The following is a 17,670-nucleotide window of genomic DNA, read 5'->3' on the forward strand; positions in this document are numbered from 1 at the left end:
CTCTAACTTTTCTATTAATATGGATAAGTCTGGCCTTATGCCGATCAACTTAGCATCACAAGAAGTTGAAAATTTAGCGCACATAGGAAGGTTTAGCATAACTGATAAACTTCAATACTTAGGATTAGCTATATCATATGATACTGACAAGCTTTTTACAGACAATTTCCTCGCACTCCAATCGCGCACCAAGAGCTTACTGGAAAAGTGGCACTCACAGGGACATTTGTCCTGGTTTGGAAGAATTAACACAGTTAAAATGATGATCATTCCTAAATACCTATATATCTTCCAAACACTTCCACTGGCTCTCCCAAACTCATACCTCAAGACACAACAAAAGCTAATTAATTCATTCATCTGGTCGTACAAACGCCCAAGAGTGGCACAGAACACATTATACCTTAGCAAAGAGGACGGGGGTCTCAATGTTCCTAATATCACCAACTACATCAGAGCAGCACATTTAGCAAGGATCATTTCTTGGAATCACGCACTTCCAGCAAAATTATGGGTACAGATAGAGGGACACTTAACACAGACCAGACACATGAGAGATTTACCCTGGCTCCCTAAAGCCACTAGACCACATTTGACACAGCGTAATGAATACATTAGAGCTACACTCGAAGTGTGGGATTATGTCATATTGCATACCAAAGGTGTATCGACTGTAATTTCTCCACTTACCCCACTACTTCACAATCATTTGTTTCTACAACACAGTAGATTTACTCACACTAACCCAGTAAGACACTTGCAGAACCTTCCTCTATACCTTTTTGTAGGCCCAATGGGCATAAAAGACAGAACTGTACTAGAAGAAGAACTAGGGCCCCCCTTTCATAGCTGGTATGCATACCTGCAAATTAGGCACGCTATACATAACAACCCATACAAGAGAGATATCCTTAGACCACTAACCGCATTTGAGCAACTATGTACCAATCCTGTTATCACGAGAGCACACCTGTCCATAGCATATAAAATCCTTAGGAATAAATTTCCTGAGACACGCCCTTCCTACCTAGATAGGTGGTCTGAGGAAATACCGTATGACCTAGACGATGAAGATTTAAAACGTTGTTTCCGTAACACACACGCCTCCTCAACCTCCCTCTTGTTATCAGAACTAAATTATAAAATCATGGCCCGCTGGTATCTGACCCCACACCGCCTGCGGGTTATCTACCCGACGGCCTCTTCTAGCTGTTGGAGAAGGTGTGGCGAGACGGGCACCATGGCACATGTCTGGTGGTCCTGCTCGAGTCTAACCATATTTTGGCAACAAGTGGCTAAACTGATGAGCGAAACGCTAAACATAGAAATCACACTAAACCCTCACATCATTCTCCTTAACCATACTCCAAAACTCCATTGCGCCTATAGAAAAAAGCTTTTCTTAAAAATGCTGACATGTGCCAAGAGATTAATCCCCAGGCTATGGAAATCAACAGAAACTCCCACAATAGCCCAATGGATAGCTGAGGTTAATCATGTGATACTGCTAGAAAAAATGCACTACTGCTACCTAGGTAAACAAGAGATGATAACTAATGTACAATTTATCTGGGAGCAAAGACCTCATAGTACCCCTTAAAGCAGTTTAGGAACCAATAGAAGAACACTCTGAATCGTTTACTGGGTTTAAAAACTAAGTACTAAAAATTAAACATTAAAAAAGCAAACATACCAACTATTGGCTGTTAGTTAAGAACATAAAACCATCACTTTAAGCTATCAACTCTACATGTACAAACCTGTCAGTGTATGACCTGATTTTCTCCCCTCCCCTACCCCAGACCCCTGGCTCCCTTGAGCGCACATTCCGATCCCCATAAGCCACCTTGAGCAAATCACCGAGCTGTGCAGTACTAACTCAACTCATTGAATTCAGAATGTCTCCCCTTTCTCTCCATTCCTCTCCTAACAGTCTTTATACTTCCCTTTTTTGTTTATCCCTCATTTATCCTACCTCCCCCCCCCCCCTCGCCACCCACAAAAAAGCTGGGCCACTGGTTTACTGTTGTTTGACAATGCTTATTCTGATAATACTGTATTATTGCTTATTTGTCTAATATGTCAAGAATTTACATTTTGATTTGTTGTAACCTAGTGAACCCTATTCTAATAAAAATTATTTAAACACAAAAAAAAAATGCCAATAGACATGAACTAAATGGCAAAAAACTGACATCTGTTGTCAAACACTTTCAGCAACATCACAATAGTAGTATAATATGCCTAAAATCCACAGTCATCAAAAAGGCCTCCCTTGGCATTAGAGGGGGCAATGTGGAAAAATCACTGCTGAAAATGGAGTGCAAATGGATTTATTTACTGAATTCTGTAAAACCACATGGTATGAATGTCTATAATAACTTTTTTGTTTATTTATAATCCCTACTCTTTTATTTTAACCCTTTCGTGACAGGGTTAAAGTGCCTACATCGAAACAACTGTTCCGATGTAGACAAATTGAAACTACGCGATCGTGCATACGATCGCGAGATTTCAATTATTGGATCGCATCTGGGGGGCGTCCCTACAATCCTAGGAACGCCCTCCAGACCGCGATTAAATCCCTGAAGCACAGAAGGCTTCAGGACAGCCGTTAGTTATGACGTTCCATTCCGTCATAACGGCTTTAAAGCCCAGTCTAATTATGACGGAATGGAACGGCATAACGGCTTTAAAAGGTTAATAACTTATTTGTGACATCAAATTTAGAATAAACAGTGATAATTCAGCATTTCACATTATTTTTTCACCTTATATGTGTACTTACTCTCACACACTCATATTACCCCATGTTTTCACATCTTTCTTTTATTTTCACTCAATATTCACTCACTACTTGGTGTCATTTTTACATGACACCTCATTCCTATTCCCTCTTACATATAATAATATTAGCATTTATGCACATTATTATAACCATTATTTCTTATATGGACCTTTTTATCACTTGTCTTTTAATTTTATTTTTATTATTTTTCATTTTAATTTAGTTATTATAGATTAATTAATATAACTTGATCATATATATGGCCCATTTATCAGTATTCAACCCATGAAATTAGTACAAGATCGACCAGCATATGTAATGATGTGCATCACATTGATCAGATTCTATATGAAGAGGTGACTGGCTGCTGTGATAACAGCGACTTAACATCCTAAGCTGTCTGCAGATCACACACACAATTGTCTTTATAGCAATCATTTTTCTAAATCTAAATTTTTTTGTAATGTGACAAACTTGTTTCTATTCTAATGATGACACAGTACCATTCAATTCAGATAACTTGCATAATGGTTATAAACATAGCCTCATAATAAAAGCAGTATTTGGAATAATGTATCCATTTATGTGTATCTTTAATAATACCATCTAGCATCTGAAAATTGTATCAACTCGTATTTGACATGTAAATATTGATCGCCCAATCATTTGAGACTGACATACATCATTGAGCCAGGATAGGCTCACAAACTTTGATCACTTTGACGTTGTCTTGTAATACAAACCACTAATATGATTGGCCAGTAACATAGAATGACAGCAATCTGTCACCAATCCAAATGGAGGAGTCTTCAGCATAGCACCAATTGAAATTGGGGGTGGGATTTGCATACGTGTAAATACTTTGACACAGCGGCGGTCCGCACTCCCTCTGAGGAAGCGTTCTTGTGAAACGTGCATCAGGGATCACCAGGGGAAGCTCTGTCTCTCCTACTTTTAATTAGCTTAACTTACAGTAATGATTTCATTTATATCCAATATTAGTATCATTTGACTCTCAGCATTTCAGATTACAAGTGTAATATTAAAGTAGCCCCTGGATTGAAGGGGTTTAGCAGATAATTTGTTTCTTCTTCTGTCTTTTGCAGTAGTCATTTTATTTACTCGCTTAAGATAATCGCATATTGGCTAATCTTTCTGGTTTAAGTGTTTTTAATCTTAGCCAACGTTGTTTGTATGAATGAATGTCTTTGTAAACAAATAAAGATTAAGTATGAATGAAATTATATAGCTGTAACATACTATCTCTGCTGACACTTTTTTAAAGCAGTATCATATTACTCACTACACAGCGAAGAACAATCTTTTTTTAGTCGTATGCTTTCCTACAATTACTTGATAATTGTGTTCTTCTTGCTCTTACCCTGTGGCATAAAACCTCATAATAATATACATAAATTATACATTACAAATTAATTTATTAAGAGGTTTCTGATTAGTGGCTTAATGTAAATACAAAGCTTAAAAATAAATTAGATAGATCTCGTCGTGCTGGAGAGTTCCGTTCCTTTTTCTTTTTAAAGTTCAATGAGTTCAGCCTTTGTGAAGTCTAATCTACAATTTCTCTCCAAGCTGGAGAACCTTTGAATATCTGGGCCTAAGTGAAGAGCTGCACCTATGGGATACACTAGAGACAATCCAGAAACTTTGCCAGGGTCTGATACCTTTAAAGGGCCATAATAATCGAAAAAAGGACATGCTCTAATTCGTTAGAGTATGTGATTTCAAAACTATTGACCCTGCACGACTATGTGTTCAACCCCTGCAAAGGGGTTAAACACACAGTAGAAGTGCCACTCTGGACCCACAGAGCACTGTAGGTCCTGAACAGAAAACCCTGCTGATCCAATCAGCAGCACTAGTTGCATGACTAGTGCTCTACAGGTATAGAGTGGTACTTCTACTAACCCCTTTGTGGGGGGTAAAAATAAAGCAGTGCAGGGTCAATAGTCTTAAAATGATATGCTCTAACGAATTAGAGCATGACATTTTTTTGTGGCCCTTTAAGCAATCTGGGCAGCCATCTCTGGCCTTGCTTCCTGATTGCCTTTCATAAGGTACAGTAGTGCTGTAGCCAGACCTGCTGCAAATCCCACTTCACAGCATGATAGATAGCAATTTGTAATCTCAATATGTTTCATTTTGCTACTGTTTATTATAATACATGCACAAACCTCAGACACACAGAAAAGGCTTGGGGCTAGATTACAAGTGGAGCGCTAAAGTATTGCGCTCCCCCATACGGGAAAATTTGCCCATTTGCGGGAGTGCAATAATTAACTAGTCATTACAAGTGGCTGGATCGGATCTCTGGTTAATTTTATAAATGCGCCCCAAATAGCCCCAAAATACTGTCTAGTGTAGCTCATTAAAAAATAAATATGGCAGCATATTTATTTTTTTAATAAATTTACTGCACTAGGCAGAATTTTGGGGGTGGGAGTGGGGTGTTAGAAAAAAACGGCACTGAAAAGTGCCTTTATATTGCAGTCTATGGGAACTGTGTGTTCCCAGGAAATATATGCATATGCTTATAGACATATATATTTATGTGTTAATAGTGTATATATATATATATATATGGGAGCCATTCCTGCGCGACTTACCCCTTAACTGGTGCTGAAATTCTGATGTCGTCCCTGACGGCATCAGAATGAGACTCCCATAGGAGTGTATAGAAGCACGCTCTTGTGAGCGCAATGCTTCGTTCTGATGCCGTCCCTGACGGCATCAGAATGAGGCTCCCATAGGAGTGTATAGAAGCACGCTCTTGTGAGCGCAATGCTTCCCAGAGATGCAAACATTAGGTTGCATTCACCTTGCTGTGAACTTGTAATACCAGCGCACATTATCGTGCGCTGGTATTACAAAATGGAGCGATAATATTGCTTTTATGAAAGCAATGTATATATAGCGCTCCACTTGTAATCTAGCCCTTGGTAGTTAGAACAAACAGGAACTTGCACCCTGCTGAGCTTTAAAACATGTAGCTTGAGCTGGAATTTAAAAAGGGGGCGACTATATATAATTATTCTGTAAAATGTTTACTCTGATTTTAAGAAAAACTACGGGACGGACTACATGGTGAACTGCTGGAAGTAATTAGCACTCCTAGTATATGCTTCAACTGCTGCAAACTTCAAGATGCCTTTTAGAAATTTATAAAAAAAATTAAAAATATAAAAAATGTATAAATATAAACAAATGGCAATAAAATTATCCTGTATTGTGGACAAGTGATTACTGAGACGTTGAAAAGGGCATAGCTTTTGTAGTTTTTCTCAATAGTTAAAAGCACGTTTTCACAGACTGTAAGGATTTGCAGCATATTTAGTCATTACTTCATAAAGGGAGTATAACAATTTGCTGTTCATTAAGAAGAGTAACAGTATTTTTTTCTGCCCTTTAGGCCTGTTGAGCGGTTATTCTTACCTGGCTAAAGGCTGCACTCAAGATTTGGATAACTATTGTAACAAGACTCTCACCATAACCCTGCAACATATACGGTATAACCAGAGCATGGTATGCTGTAACACAGATCTGTGTAATCAGCATTTGACACCAGGTGAGGATCTAATATGCACTTCATGAAAGGGGCAAGGGGAGGTAAGAGGAACCATATTCCTAAATTTCACACTTGCTATTACTAGTCTTCCATAGCACCCATACAAAGCACTACTCCAATACAAATACAAAGCAATACTCCAATACAAAGCACTACTCCAATACAAAGCAATACTCCAATACAAAGCACTACTCCAATACAAAGCACTACTCCAATATAAAGCACTACTCCAATACAAAGCACTACTCCAATACAAAGCACTACTCCAATACAAAGCACTACTCCAATACAAATACAAAGCAATACTCCAATACAAAGCACTACTCCAATACAAATACAAAGCAATACTCCAATACAAAGCACTACTCCAATACAAAGCACTACTCCAATACAAAGCAATACTCCAATGACATCCCATGTACATGAAGAAAACAGAACTAGCATAACAGCAGGAATACAGTTTCATTTTAATACATCATTTTTCCTTTCAAAAGTGTTGCCTACCAAGGCACATAAGGAGGTACAATTTTGATTTAATATTAAATGACACCTTTATTCCTGCTATTATTCTGAGGTTAAATAGCCTTAGATGTTTCATTTGTATGTCCCTTAATAGAAAAACTTAAACTGAGGTATTTTCTGAGAAGTAAAAATGCCAGCATTAATATGTTTTTTTTTCCGGGGTTTTTTCCACACAAAATATATGTTAAAATATGTACTTATAATACCAGAAGATGACTACACTACAAACACACAGCTAGACGTGCACGGACCAAAACATTTATTTTGTCTGAAAGATTTGTTTAGGATTTTTCCAAACGTTCAATTCGGCCGAATTGCGCTCCATGTGTGCAATGAGCTTGGATTAATTTTGGATGCGGATTTGTTATCATTATTTTCAATGTTAACAGCAAATATGGACAAATTATAACAAAAAAAGCTTACACTATAGGATTCTAACAATTAATAGAACATATATTTTAATGTTAAAAGAACATACAACTCTCTAATTGAATTTGAGTCAATGACACAGACGTCATACAACTGCTTTTTCAATAGTTCCTGTCAAAGTCATTAAAAATATCTGAGCCTCCTCTAGTCTCCCACCTCCCTATGCTAGGTGAAGGCTTGATTGGACAAGCCTGTATTACTAAAATCAAATTTTTAGTGCCTGGCTGGCTGACCCTAACATCAGTTATTAGTAATTCTATGGCAGGACTGGACAGGGGATGAGGGACACACGAATGGTAAGACCCTCTGTACATCATTACCAAACAAGCCCCTCCCCCTTTCCTGTACCTCTTTTGGGGCCAAACAGGAAGAATGAATAAACTTAGTTCAATAATTTATTTATCTGTTCATGTAGTGACTTGACAAAGCAGCAAAATGCTGATGAATTTGCATTTGTCTGAAACCCGAATGCACATCTCTACACACAACTGGTAAATCCACAGCATGTTTAGCTTTCTGTTTAGCAACAATAGAATGAAAATCGCATGCTGAATTCAACAATAGTTATCAGGGATTGACTTTTAGCTCTATTAAATTAGCATTAAACTAAAGACGGAATTCACTATAAATGAATTATTTCATGAAAATGAAACAGCATTGCACTATACATGGGTTATTTGTTTTGCTTGCTTTTGCTGTAAAAAACATATTTTTGCTTGTTCCAGTCTCTCTAAAGATGCTAGAGCTCAGATTCTGTACTTAGGCATTCTGCATATTGCCTTACCCAGCTTTAAATGCTACACAGTGATTGTTTAGAGCACTGCACAAACCTATCCTCTCCGAGGTGTGTGGGACATGCACAATTTTTCTTCTCTTTCTTTTTTTTTTAGGACCAGCTTTATTCAATGACCATATTTACAAGAATATTGTATTACATAAGCCAGTTTACTCTTTCGTTAAACTTAATGACTATAACCACAATACATTAGTAAATTAAGCAAAACTCACCTAGATTACAAGTTTTGCGTTTGGGTTTTAACGCTGAAAAAATTGTAATTTCAGCGTTAAAACAGCACCGCAGCCATTACGAGTCTTCTCGGTATAGCTGTACCGCAAGTCTTTTAGCCTGTAATGCAACGTCAGTCCTGCACTCTTAAAAATGTTTTTTCCATAGCGCTGGTATTACAAGTTTTGCGGTGAGGCTAAAAAGCTTGCATTACACCCTATAATGACAAGATCCATTCCGACATCTGAGAGCAGTATTTATGAGTTTTACGCAACAAAACTGTTACATAAAACTCATAACTAAAGTGTTAAAAAGTACACTAACACCCATAAACTACCTATTAACCCCTAAACTGAAGCCCTCCTGCATCGCAAATACTATATTAAAGTTATTAACCCCTAATCTGCTGCTCCCGATATCGCCACCACTAATAAAAATTTTTAACCCCTATTCCGCCGCTCGCCGGCATCGTCACCACAATAATAAAGTTATTAACTCCTAAACCGCCTCCCTCCCGCATCGCAAACACTATTTAAATATAATTAAGCCTTAATCCGCCCACATCGCCCCCACTATACTAACGTTATTAAGCCCTACAACGCCGCCACTATAATAAACCTATTAACCACTAAACCGCAAGCCCCCCACAATGAAATATACTAAATTAAACTATTAACCCCTAAACCGAAAGCCATCGTCATCTCAATAAACTAATTTAAACTAGTGACCCCTAAACCTAACGCCCCCCTAACTTTATATTAAAATTACAATTTCCCTATCTTATATTAAATTAAAACTTACCTGTCAAATTAAAAACACTAAGTTTAAACTAACAATTAAACTAATATAACTATTAAACTAAAATTAAACTAACTACCAATTAAATAAACTATATTACACATTAAAAAAATCCTAACACTACTATAAAAATTACAAACCATCTAATTACAAAAAATAAAAAATACTAAATTACAAAAAATAACAAACACTAAATTACGAACAATAACAAACAAAATTATCAAAAACAAAAAAGAATTACACCTAATCTAATAGCACTATAAAAATAAAAAAGCCCACCCAAAATAAAATAAAAAACCTAGCCTACAAATGTAGGGCATTGCCCTAAGTTAAACAGCTCTTTTACCTGTAAAAAAAATACAAAGACCCCCCGAACAGTAAAACCCACCACCCAATCAACACCCCAAAATAAAAAAACCTAACTCTAACAAAAACCTAATCTACTCATTGCCCTGAAAAGGGCATTTGTATGGGCATTGCCCTTGAAGGATCTTCATCCCGACGGCTCCATCTTCATCCAGGTGGCATCTTCTATCTTCATCCCAGCGGCGAGGAGCGGTACATCCTTAAGACATTAGGCACGGAGCATCCTCTTCATACCGTCGCTGCCGTATACTGAATCTTCAATGCAAGGTACGCGATTCAAAATGGCGTCCATTGCATTCCTATTTGATGAGAGCTACTGAAATCCTATTGGCTGTTCAAATCAGCCAATAGGATGAGAGCTACTGAAATTCTATTGGCTATTCAAATCAGCCACTAGAATGTCAGTTGCTCTCATCCTATTGGCTGATTTGAACAGCCAATAAGATTTCAGTAGTTCTCTCCTATTGGCTGATTTGAATTTCCAAAATCAAATCAGCCAATAGAATTCAAGGGACGCCATTTTGAATTGCGTACCTTGCATTGAAGATTCAGTATACGACGGCGACCGTCTGAAGAGGATTTTCCGGGCTGGATATCTTCCGGATGGACCCGCTCGCGCCGCCGGGATGAAGATAGAAGACGCCGCCTGGATGAAAATCCTTCAAGCGGGACTTCAGCAACTGTAAGTGGATCTTCGGGAGTTAGTGTTAGGATTTTTTTAAACCTTTTGGGTGGGTTTTATTTTTAGTTTAGGGTTCAGAGCAATGCAAAAGAGCTGAATGCCCTTTTAAGGGCAATGCCCATACAAATGCCCTTTTCAGGGCAATGGGTAGATTAGTTTTTTTAGATAGTTTTTTATTTTTATTTTGTGGGTTTGGGGGGGGGGGGGCTTGTAATGTTAGTGGGTCTTTGTAATTTTTTTTTCGGGTAAAATAGCTGTTTAACTTAGATTAATGCCCTACCAAAGGCCCTTTTAAGGGCTATTGGTAGTTTATTATAGATTAGGTTTTTTATTTTGGGGTGTTTTTTTTTTAACAGGGTATTAGAATAGGAATAATTGCTATTAATTTTGATAATTTGTTATCAATGTTATTTTATCAGCTCTACTTTCTACTGTATTGTTCTTGATACACTGTTATTTTTTGTAATGGTAGGTTTTTTTATTTTGTGTAATGTTAGGTTTTAGTGTAAGGCAGCTTAGGTTTTATTTGACAGGTAAATTTGTATTTATTTTAACTAGGTGGTTAGTAAATAGTTAATAACTATTTACTAACTAGTCTACCTAGTTAAAATTAATACAAACTTACCCGTGAAATAAAAATAAAACCTAAGCTAGCTAAAATATAACTATTAGTTATATTGTAGCTAGCTTAGGTTTTATTTTACAGGTAAGTTTGTATTTAGTTTTAAATGATGGTATTGTTTAGTTAATAATTGTAACTTTAATTTAGATCTATTTTAATTATGTTAAAGTTAAGGGGTGTTAGGGTTACGGTTAGATTTAGGGTAATATAGTTTAATTTAGGTTGTTGCGATGTGGGGGGTTTGCGGTTTAGGGGTTAATAGGTTTATTTAGTGGAAGTGATGTGGGAGGCCAGAGGTTTAGGGGTTAATAGCTTTATTTAGTTGCAGCATTGTCGGGGAGCAGCGGAATAGGGGTTAATAGATTTATTATAGTGTGGGCGTAGTTGGGGTGCGGGGAATAGGGGTTAATAACTTTAGTATAGTGGCGGCGATATCGGGTGCGGCAGATTAGGGGTTAATATATTTATTTTGGTGGCAGCGATATCGGGAGTGGCAAATTAGGGGTTAATAACATTATGTACGTGTTGGCGATGTCGGGGGCAGCAGATTAGTGGTGTTTAGACGTGGGGTGTATGTTAGGGTGTTAGACATCAATGGGGCTGCGTTACGGAGCTTTTCATTCCGCTATCGCAGGTGTTACGTTTTTTTCTGACCCGCTCTCCCCATTGATGTCTATGGGGAAAACGTGCACGAGCATGTCAAAACAGCGCTTGTATTTTGTGTGGTATGGAGGTTAAAACCACCATATCGCACACACAAGCCAGCTGTTTCAAAATTTGTAATGGCTGCGCTATAGAGGGTTAAATAACGCAACTTTTGAATTCCCTATAGCACGCATAACTTGTAATCTACTTGACTGTCTCTAAACTATATTTTGAGTAACCAAATTTTATAAGATCTGTCGAAAAAAGAGACATTGTCCACATCCGCTGCATGTATTTGTTAGTGTTCCACCAGGACATAAACAATTTTTACAGTAAAATCATAGCATTTACAGCAAAATCAAGTAAAACCAACAATAAACACCCAATCCAATGTTGTTTCATTTTTATTCATTAGTTAATTTCTGGGGAATTCAGTTTTGAACCTTTAATCTTCAAGTATTCAATGAAAAGCAGCATATAATTATATAAATATTAAAACACAAATATTAAATTATACACAAACTCAGTTACAGGTGAGTAGAGAGAATGCTACACAAGTCTGTTTAAATGTGTTTTCTTTTGCAGTTTTAGAAGATGGTTCTGATCCGTGGGTAAGAGAGTGTCTGGCATGTAATGGCCCCCCTTCAGCTTGCGGACACGGTAGTCTTCCTAATCTGAGATGTGCTTCATCCAAGACAAACTGCATTCAAGTGTCAATTACCACAGCACTCAGTGAGGGTAAGTGGCTGCTTGCAAAAATATGGGACAACAGAGGAGAGGAACACTGTGGTTGAGGCTGTGTACAATTTGTGTATTCCATAAAACAATATAATGAGCAAACAGGACAATGCTGATGGTGCTACTGGGTTTGAAGCCCAAAGTGTTCTCCAGTATAACCCTTAAAGGGACAGTATACTGTAAAATAGTTTTTCCTTTAATGTATTTTCAATGACCTGTTATACCAGCTGCAGAGTATAAAATGTATAAGAAATTGGTGTATATGAATTGGCTGGTTTTGTGCTTTTAAACCACAGCCTACTGAAATGTGTTGAGCTTGCATGTAATATCAGATCTCATTATGTTATCACTTTGTGTACACATACATGGTTCCTTATTTTATATCTATTTGTAAACCAAAGCTTATTACTTCAAGAAATTGATGGAAAAATAACATTGTATTACTCAACTATGCTGCACCCCACTGGCAGTGTAATTTTTTCTGCTGGACGTGTTTGCTTAGGCTTATCAATAGCCTAGACTCCAGTATAGCAAATTTCAGTGTAGGTGGGGATTGCACAAGCTTAATCAGCTATTTCAAATGCTGAAATAAGTGTAAACGAGCTACTCTCCAGCAGTTAAAGTGCACCATTGGGAGCAAATTAAAGGGGAGAACATTTTGGGGTAAAATGTGCCTTTAATGTCCTCAGGGCTTTACTTATACGCCATCCATTTATGGCTTTCTAGTTTGAACATGTTATGCACAGTATGGAATAGCTATCCTTTCATCACTTCTTAACTTTACTTATGTCATAAAGCAAATCTGATAATAATCTAAGAACACCGAGAAAAGTAACAAACAAGCATACCCCTAAAAAACAAACAAATGAACTGCTCAACTTTGTCCCTAAACGGCTCAGCAATGCCTACAAACAGCCCTGACAGGACCCTAAGACTGGCTAACCACACACATGGATTACATGATTCTACCCCTGAAGAAGCCAGACATGCACATAAAATGCCTTGTCTTCACCCTCAGACTGGCCAACCACAAACATGATTGCTTGATACCACCTCTGAAAAACCAGCCATGTACACATACTGTCCTGAATTCACCCACAGACTGGTCAATCACGCACTCATGAATTACCTAACTTCAACCCTGAACAACCCAGCCATACACACACTGTCCTGAATTCAACCTTTAGATGAGCCAATCACACACATGGATTGTCTTACCCTGCCCACGAACAACCTAAGCATGTACACAATCTTTACTGACCTCAACCACAGACTTTGACTGCACCATCTTTGCTGTTTACTGCCCAGTCATATCCTCCAGACCATGTTTACTCCACCCCTAGCCTTCCAGTCCCAGATTACAATATCAAAATGCTGGGTGTGTGTTTGAGAATCATGCAATTACACATTCATGTTCAATGTATCAGTGTAAATCCATTATTTAATAACAGCCAACTGAAGGTGGGATTACATCCTTGTTAATAATCTAAAAAGATGTAATTACTAAGGAAAAATAGGCAAGGAGGAGGGGCAAACCCACTTAAGCACCATTAGATTTTATTTTGGGTTCTACTTTAGAAATTTTTTGATTCTATTAATCTGACAGTATGTATGTACAGAGGGATGCGGATACCGATTGTACATTCTATAATATATATATATATATATATATATATATATATATATATATATATATATATATATATATATATATATATATATATATAAAAGGTGGGATGGCGATGGTTCTAGTATGTACAGCTATTCTGAGGCTCCTTTTTCGTTCCTTCTCCCACAGACACACATCAATCCATGATAAAGAGTTGCAGTAATACCACTGTCTGTCCAGGGCTCGCTGCATTTAGTAATGGTCAAAAACCTGTATCTTACGCATCCAATCACCAGTGCTGTAACGTGTCACACTGCAATAATGGTCAATTCACAGGTCAGTAACACACTCAGTGTAACAAAACAATTTATAACAAAACCAGCCAATTCACAAGCCAGTAACACACACTGTATAACAACACAATTTATAGCAACACTGCTCAATTCACAAATCAGTATCACACACAGTGTAGCAGCAACATTTATAGCAACATGTGCCAATTCACTGACCAGTAATACACACGGTGTAACAACAACAACTATAATAACATGTGCCAGTTCATAGGCCAGTAACACACACGATGAAACAACACAATTTATAGTAACATGGACAATTCACTGACCATTAACACACACAGTGAAACAACACAATTTATATCAACAATGCCTATTCATAGGACAGTAATACACCGGGTAACAACACAATTTATAGCCAAATATGACCAATTCACAGCTCAGTAACACACACAAAGTAACAAAACATTATAACACTAACAGCATTATACAGTAATGCATTAACTCACAATATAGCACAACACACTGTAACTTCTAAGGTCAAAATGACACACAAACACACAGTCCTTAAAAATACTTAGCTTCAAACACTGTCTAACCGATTCAGAGTAACACCTAATGCAACATACAGTGTAAGGTACACATTGTAGTAAATACACACACCAGTATTACAAATACTCATTTCTTACACTGTTTTTTTGCATTTTCCCCAGTCACAGACCCTGGAGCAGAGAATGGTTTGCAGTGTAACAGCCGCTCATCCCCAAATACCATCAGCACAATGAAGTGCCGTGGAGCAATGACATACTGTATCGACTTGATAGGTAGGTGAGGGGTTACAGAGCCCAACATCAAGTTGTCAGAGAGAGCAGAGTTACCATAGAATGTCATGTTATTGAGAATGGCAGTGAAGTTGTTAAAAGTGACCAAAATCTGAGTGTCAGTGCATAAAGGAGTTTAGAGTCTTCTGAGTCTTTTGTTTTTGCAGTGAAGAGAGTAAAATGTGTTATTATACATTCCTAGGCCTAGATTTGGAGTTCGGCGGTAAAAGGGCTGTTAACGCTCCGCGGGCTTTTTTCTGGCCGCACCATAAAATTAACTCTGGTATCGAGAGTTCAAACAAATGCTGCGTTAGGCTCCAAAAAAGGAGCGTAGAGCATTTTTACCGCAAATGCAACTCTCGATACCAGAGTTGCTTACGGACGCGGCCGGCCTCAAAAACGTGCTCGTGCACGATTCTCCCATAGGAAACAATGGGACTGTTTGAGCTGAAAAAAAACCTAACACCTGCAAAAAAGCAGCGTTCAGCTCCTAACGCAGCCCCATTGTTTCCTATGGGGAAACACTTCCTTCGTCTGCACCTAACACCCTAATATGTACCCCGAGTCTAAACACCCCTAACCTTACACTTATTAACCCCTAATCTGCCGCCCCCGCTATCGCTGACCCCTGCATATTTTGTTTAACCCCTAATCTGCCGCTCCGTAAACCGCCGCCACCTACGTTATCCCTATGTACCCCTAATCTGCTGCCCTAACATCGCCGACCCCTATATTATATTTATTAACCCCTAATCTGCCCCCCACAACGTCGCCGACACCTGCCTACACTTATTAACCCCTAATCTGCCGAGCGGACCTGAGCGCTACTATAATAAAGTTATTAACCCCTAATCCGCCTCACTAACCCTATCATAAATAGTATTAACCCCTAATCTGCCCTCCCTAACATCGCCGACACCTACCTTCAATTATTAACCCCTAATCTTCCGATCGGAGCTCACCGCTATTCTAATAAATGTATTAACCCCTAAAGCTAAGTCTAACCCTAACACTAACACCCCCCTAAGTTAAATATAATTTACATCTAACGAAATAAATTAACTCTTATTAAATAACTTATTCCTATTTAAAGCTAATTACTTACCTGTAAAATAAATCCTAATATAGCTACAATATAAATTATAATTATATTATAGCTATTTTAGGATTAATATTTATTTTACAGGCAACTTTGTAATTATTTTAACCAGGTACAATAACTATTAAATAGTTAAGAACTATTTAATAGTTACCTAGTTAAAATAATAACAAATTTACCTGTAAAATAAATCCTAACCTAAGATATAATTAAACCTAACACTACCCTATCAATAAAATAATTAAATAAACTTGGATGACGTCCCTTAAAGGAACAGTCATTCGTCGTTCAGTCGTCGGTCCGGATGGATGTTCCGCGCTGGATGTCTTCAGGATCCTGCCGCTTCGCTCCGGATGGAAGAAGATCGAAGATGCCGCTTGGAGAAGATGTTTGCCGGTCCGGATGTCCTCTTCTTGCCGGATAGGAGGAAGACTTTGGAGCCTCTTCTGGACCGGATTATGGATCGCCAACCCCCGCTTGGGTTGAATGAAGATCTTGGAGCCAGGACGGATCGGTGATACCTGGATGGTGAAGACAAGGTAGGAAGATCTTCAGGGGCTTAGTGTTAGGTTTATTTAAGGGGGGTTTGGGTTAGATTAGGGGTATGTGGGTGGTGGGTTGTAATGTTGGGGGGGGGGTATTGTATGTTTTTTTTTACAGGCAAAAGAGCTGAAATTCTTGGGGCATGCCCCGCAAAGGGCCCTGTTCAGGGCTGGTAAGGTAAAAGAGCTTGTAACTTTTTTAATTTAGAATAGGGTAGGGAATTTTTTATTTTGGGGGGCTTTGTTATTTTATTAGGGGGCTTAGAGTAGGTGTAATTAGTTTAAAATTGTTGTAATATTTTTCTTATGTTTGTAAATATTTTTTTATTTTTTGTAACTTAGTTCTTTTTTATTTTTTGTACTTTAGCTAGTTTATTTAATTGTAGTTATTTGTAGGAATTGTGTTTAATTAATTTATTGATAGTGTAGTGTTAGGTTAATTGTAGGTAATTGTAGGTATTTTATTTAATTATTTTATTGATAGGGTAGTGTTAGGTTTAATTATATCTTAGGTTAGGATTTATTTTACAGGTAAATTTGTTATTATTTTAACTAGGTAACTATTAAATAGTTCTTAACTATTTAATAGCTATTGTACCTGGTTAAAATAATTACAAAGTTGCCTGTAAAATAAATATTAATCCTAAAATAGCTATAATATAATTATTATTTATATTGTAACTATATTAGGGTTTATTTTACAGGTAAGTATTTAGCTTTAAATAGAAATAAGTTATTTAATAAGAGTTAATTTATTTCGTTAGATGTAAATTATATTTAACTTAGGGGGGTGTTAGTGTTAGGGTTAGACTTAGCTTTAGGGGTTAATACATTTATTAGAATAGCGGTGAGCTCCGGTCGGCAGATTAGGGGTTAATAATTGAAGTTAGGTGTCGGCGATGTTAGGGAGGGCAGATTAGGGGTTAATACTATTTATGATAGGGTTAGTGAGGCGGATTAGGGGTTAATACATTTATTATAGTAGCGCTCAGGTCCGCTCGGCAGATTAGGGGTTAATAAGTGTTGGCAGGTGTCGGCGACGTTGAGGGGGGCAGATTAGGGGTTAATAAATATAAAATAGGGGTCGGCGATGTTAGGGCAGCAGATTAGGGGTACATAGGGATAAC

The 17,670-nt window shown here is 37.6% G+C and overlaps 1 protein-coding gene across 1 annotated transcript in view; it reads left to right on the top strand.

Moving 5' to 3' along the window:
* LOC128638137 (urokinase plasminogen activator surface receptor-like) overlaps positions 1-17,670 on the top strand; it is a 60,733-nt gene that overhangs the window by 30,998 nt on the left and 12,065 nt on the right. The window contains exons 3-6 of the mRNA XM_053690000.1: positions 6,216-6,371; positions 12,027-12,179; positions 13,978-14,124; positions 14,795-14,905. Coding sequence (XP_053545975.1) covers positions 6,216-6,371; positions 12,027-12,179; positions 13,978-14,124; positions 14,795-14,905 — 567 coding nt within the window. The remainder of the gene's footprint in view (positions 1-6,215; positions 6,372-12,026; positions 12,180-13,977; positions 14,125-14,794; positions 14,906-17,670) is intronic.

Source organism: Bombina bombina, chromosome 8, assembly GCF_027579735.1.
Source record: "Bombina bombina isolate aBomBom1 chromosome 8, aBomBom1.pri, whole genome shotgun sequence".
In the NCBI taxonomy this organism is placed as follows: domain Eukaryota; kingdom Metazoa; phylum Chordata; class Amphibia; order Anura; family Bombinatoridae; genus Bombina; species Bombina bombina.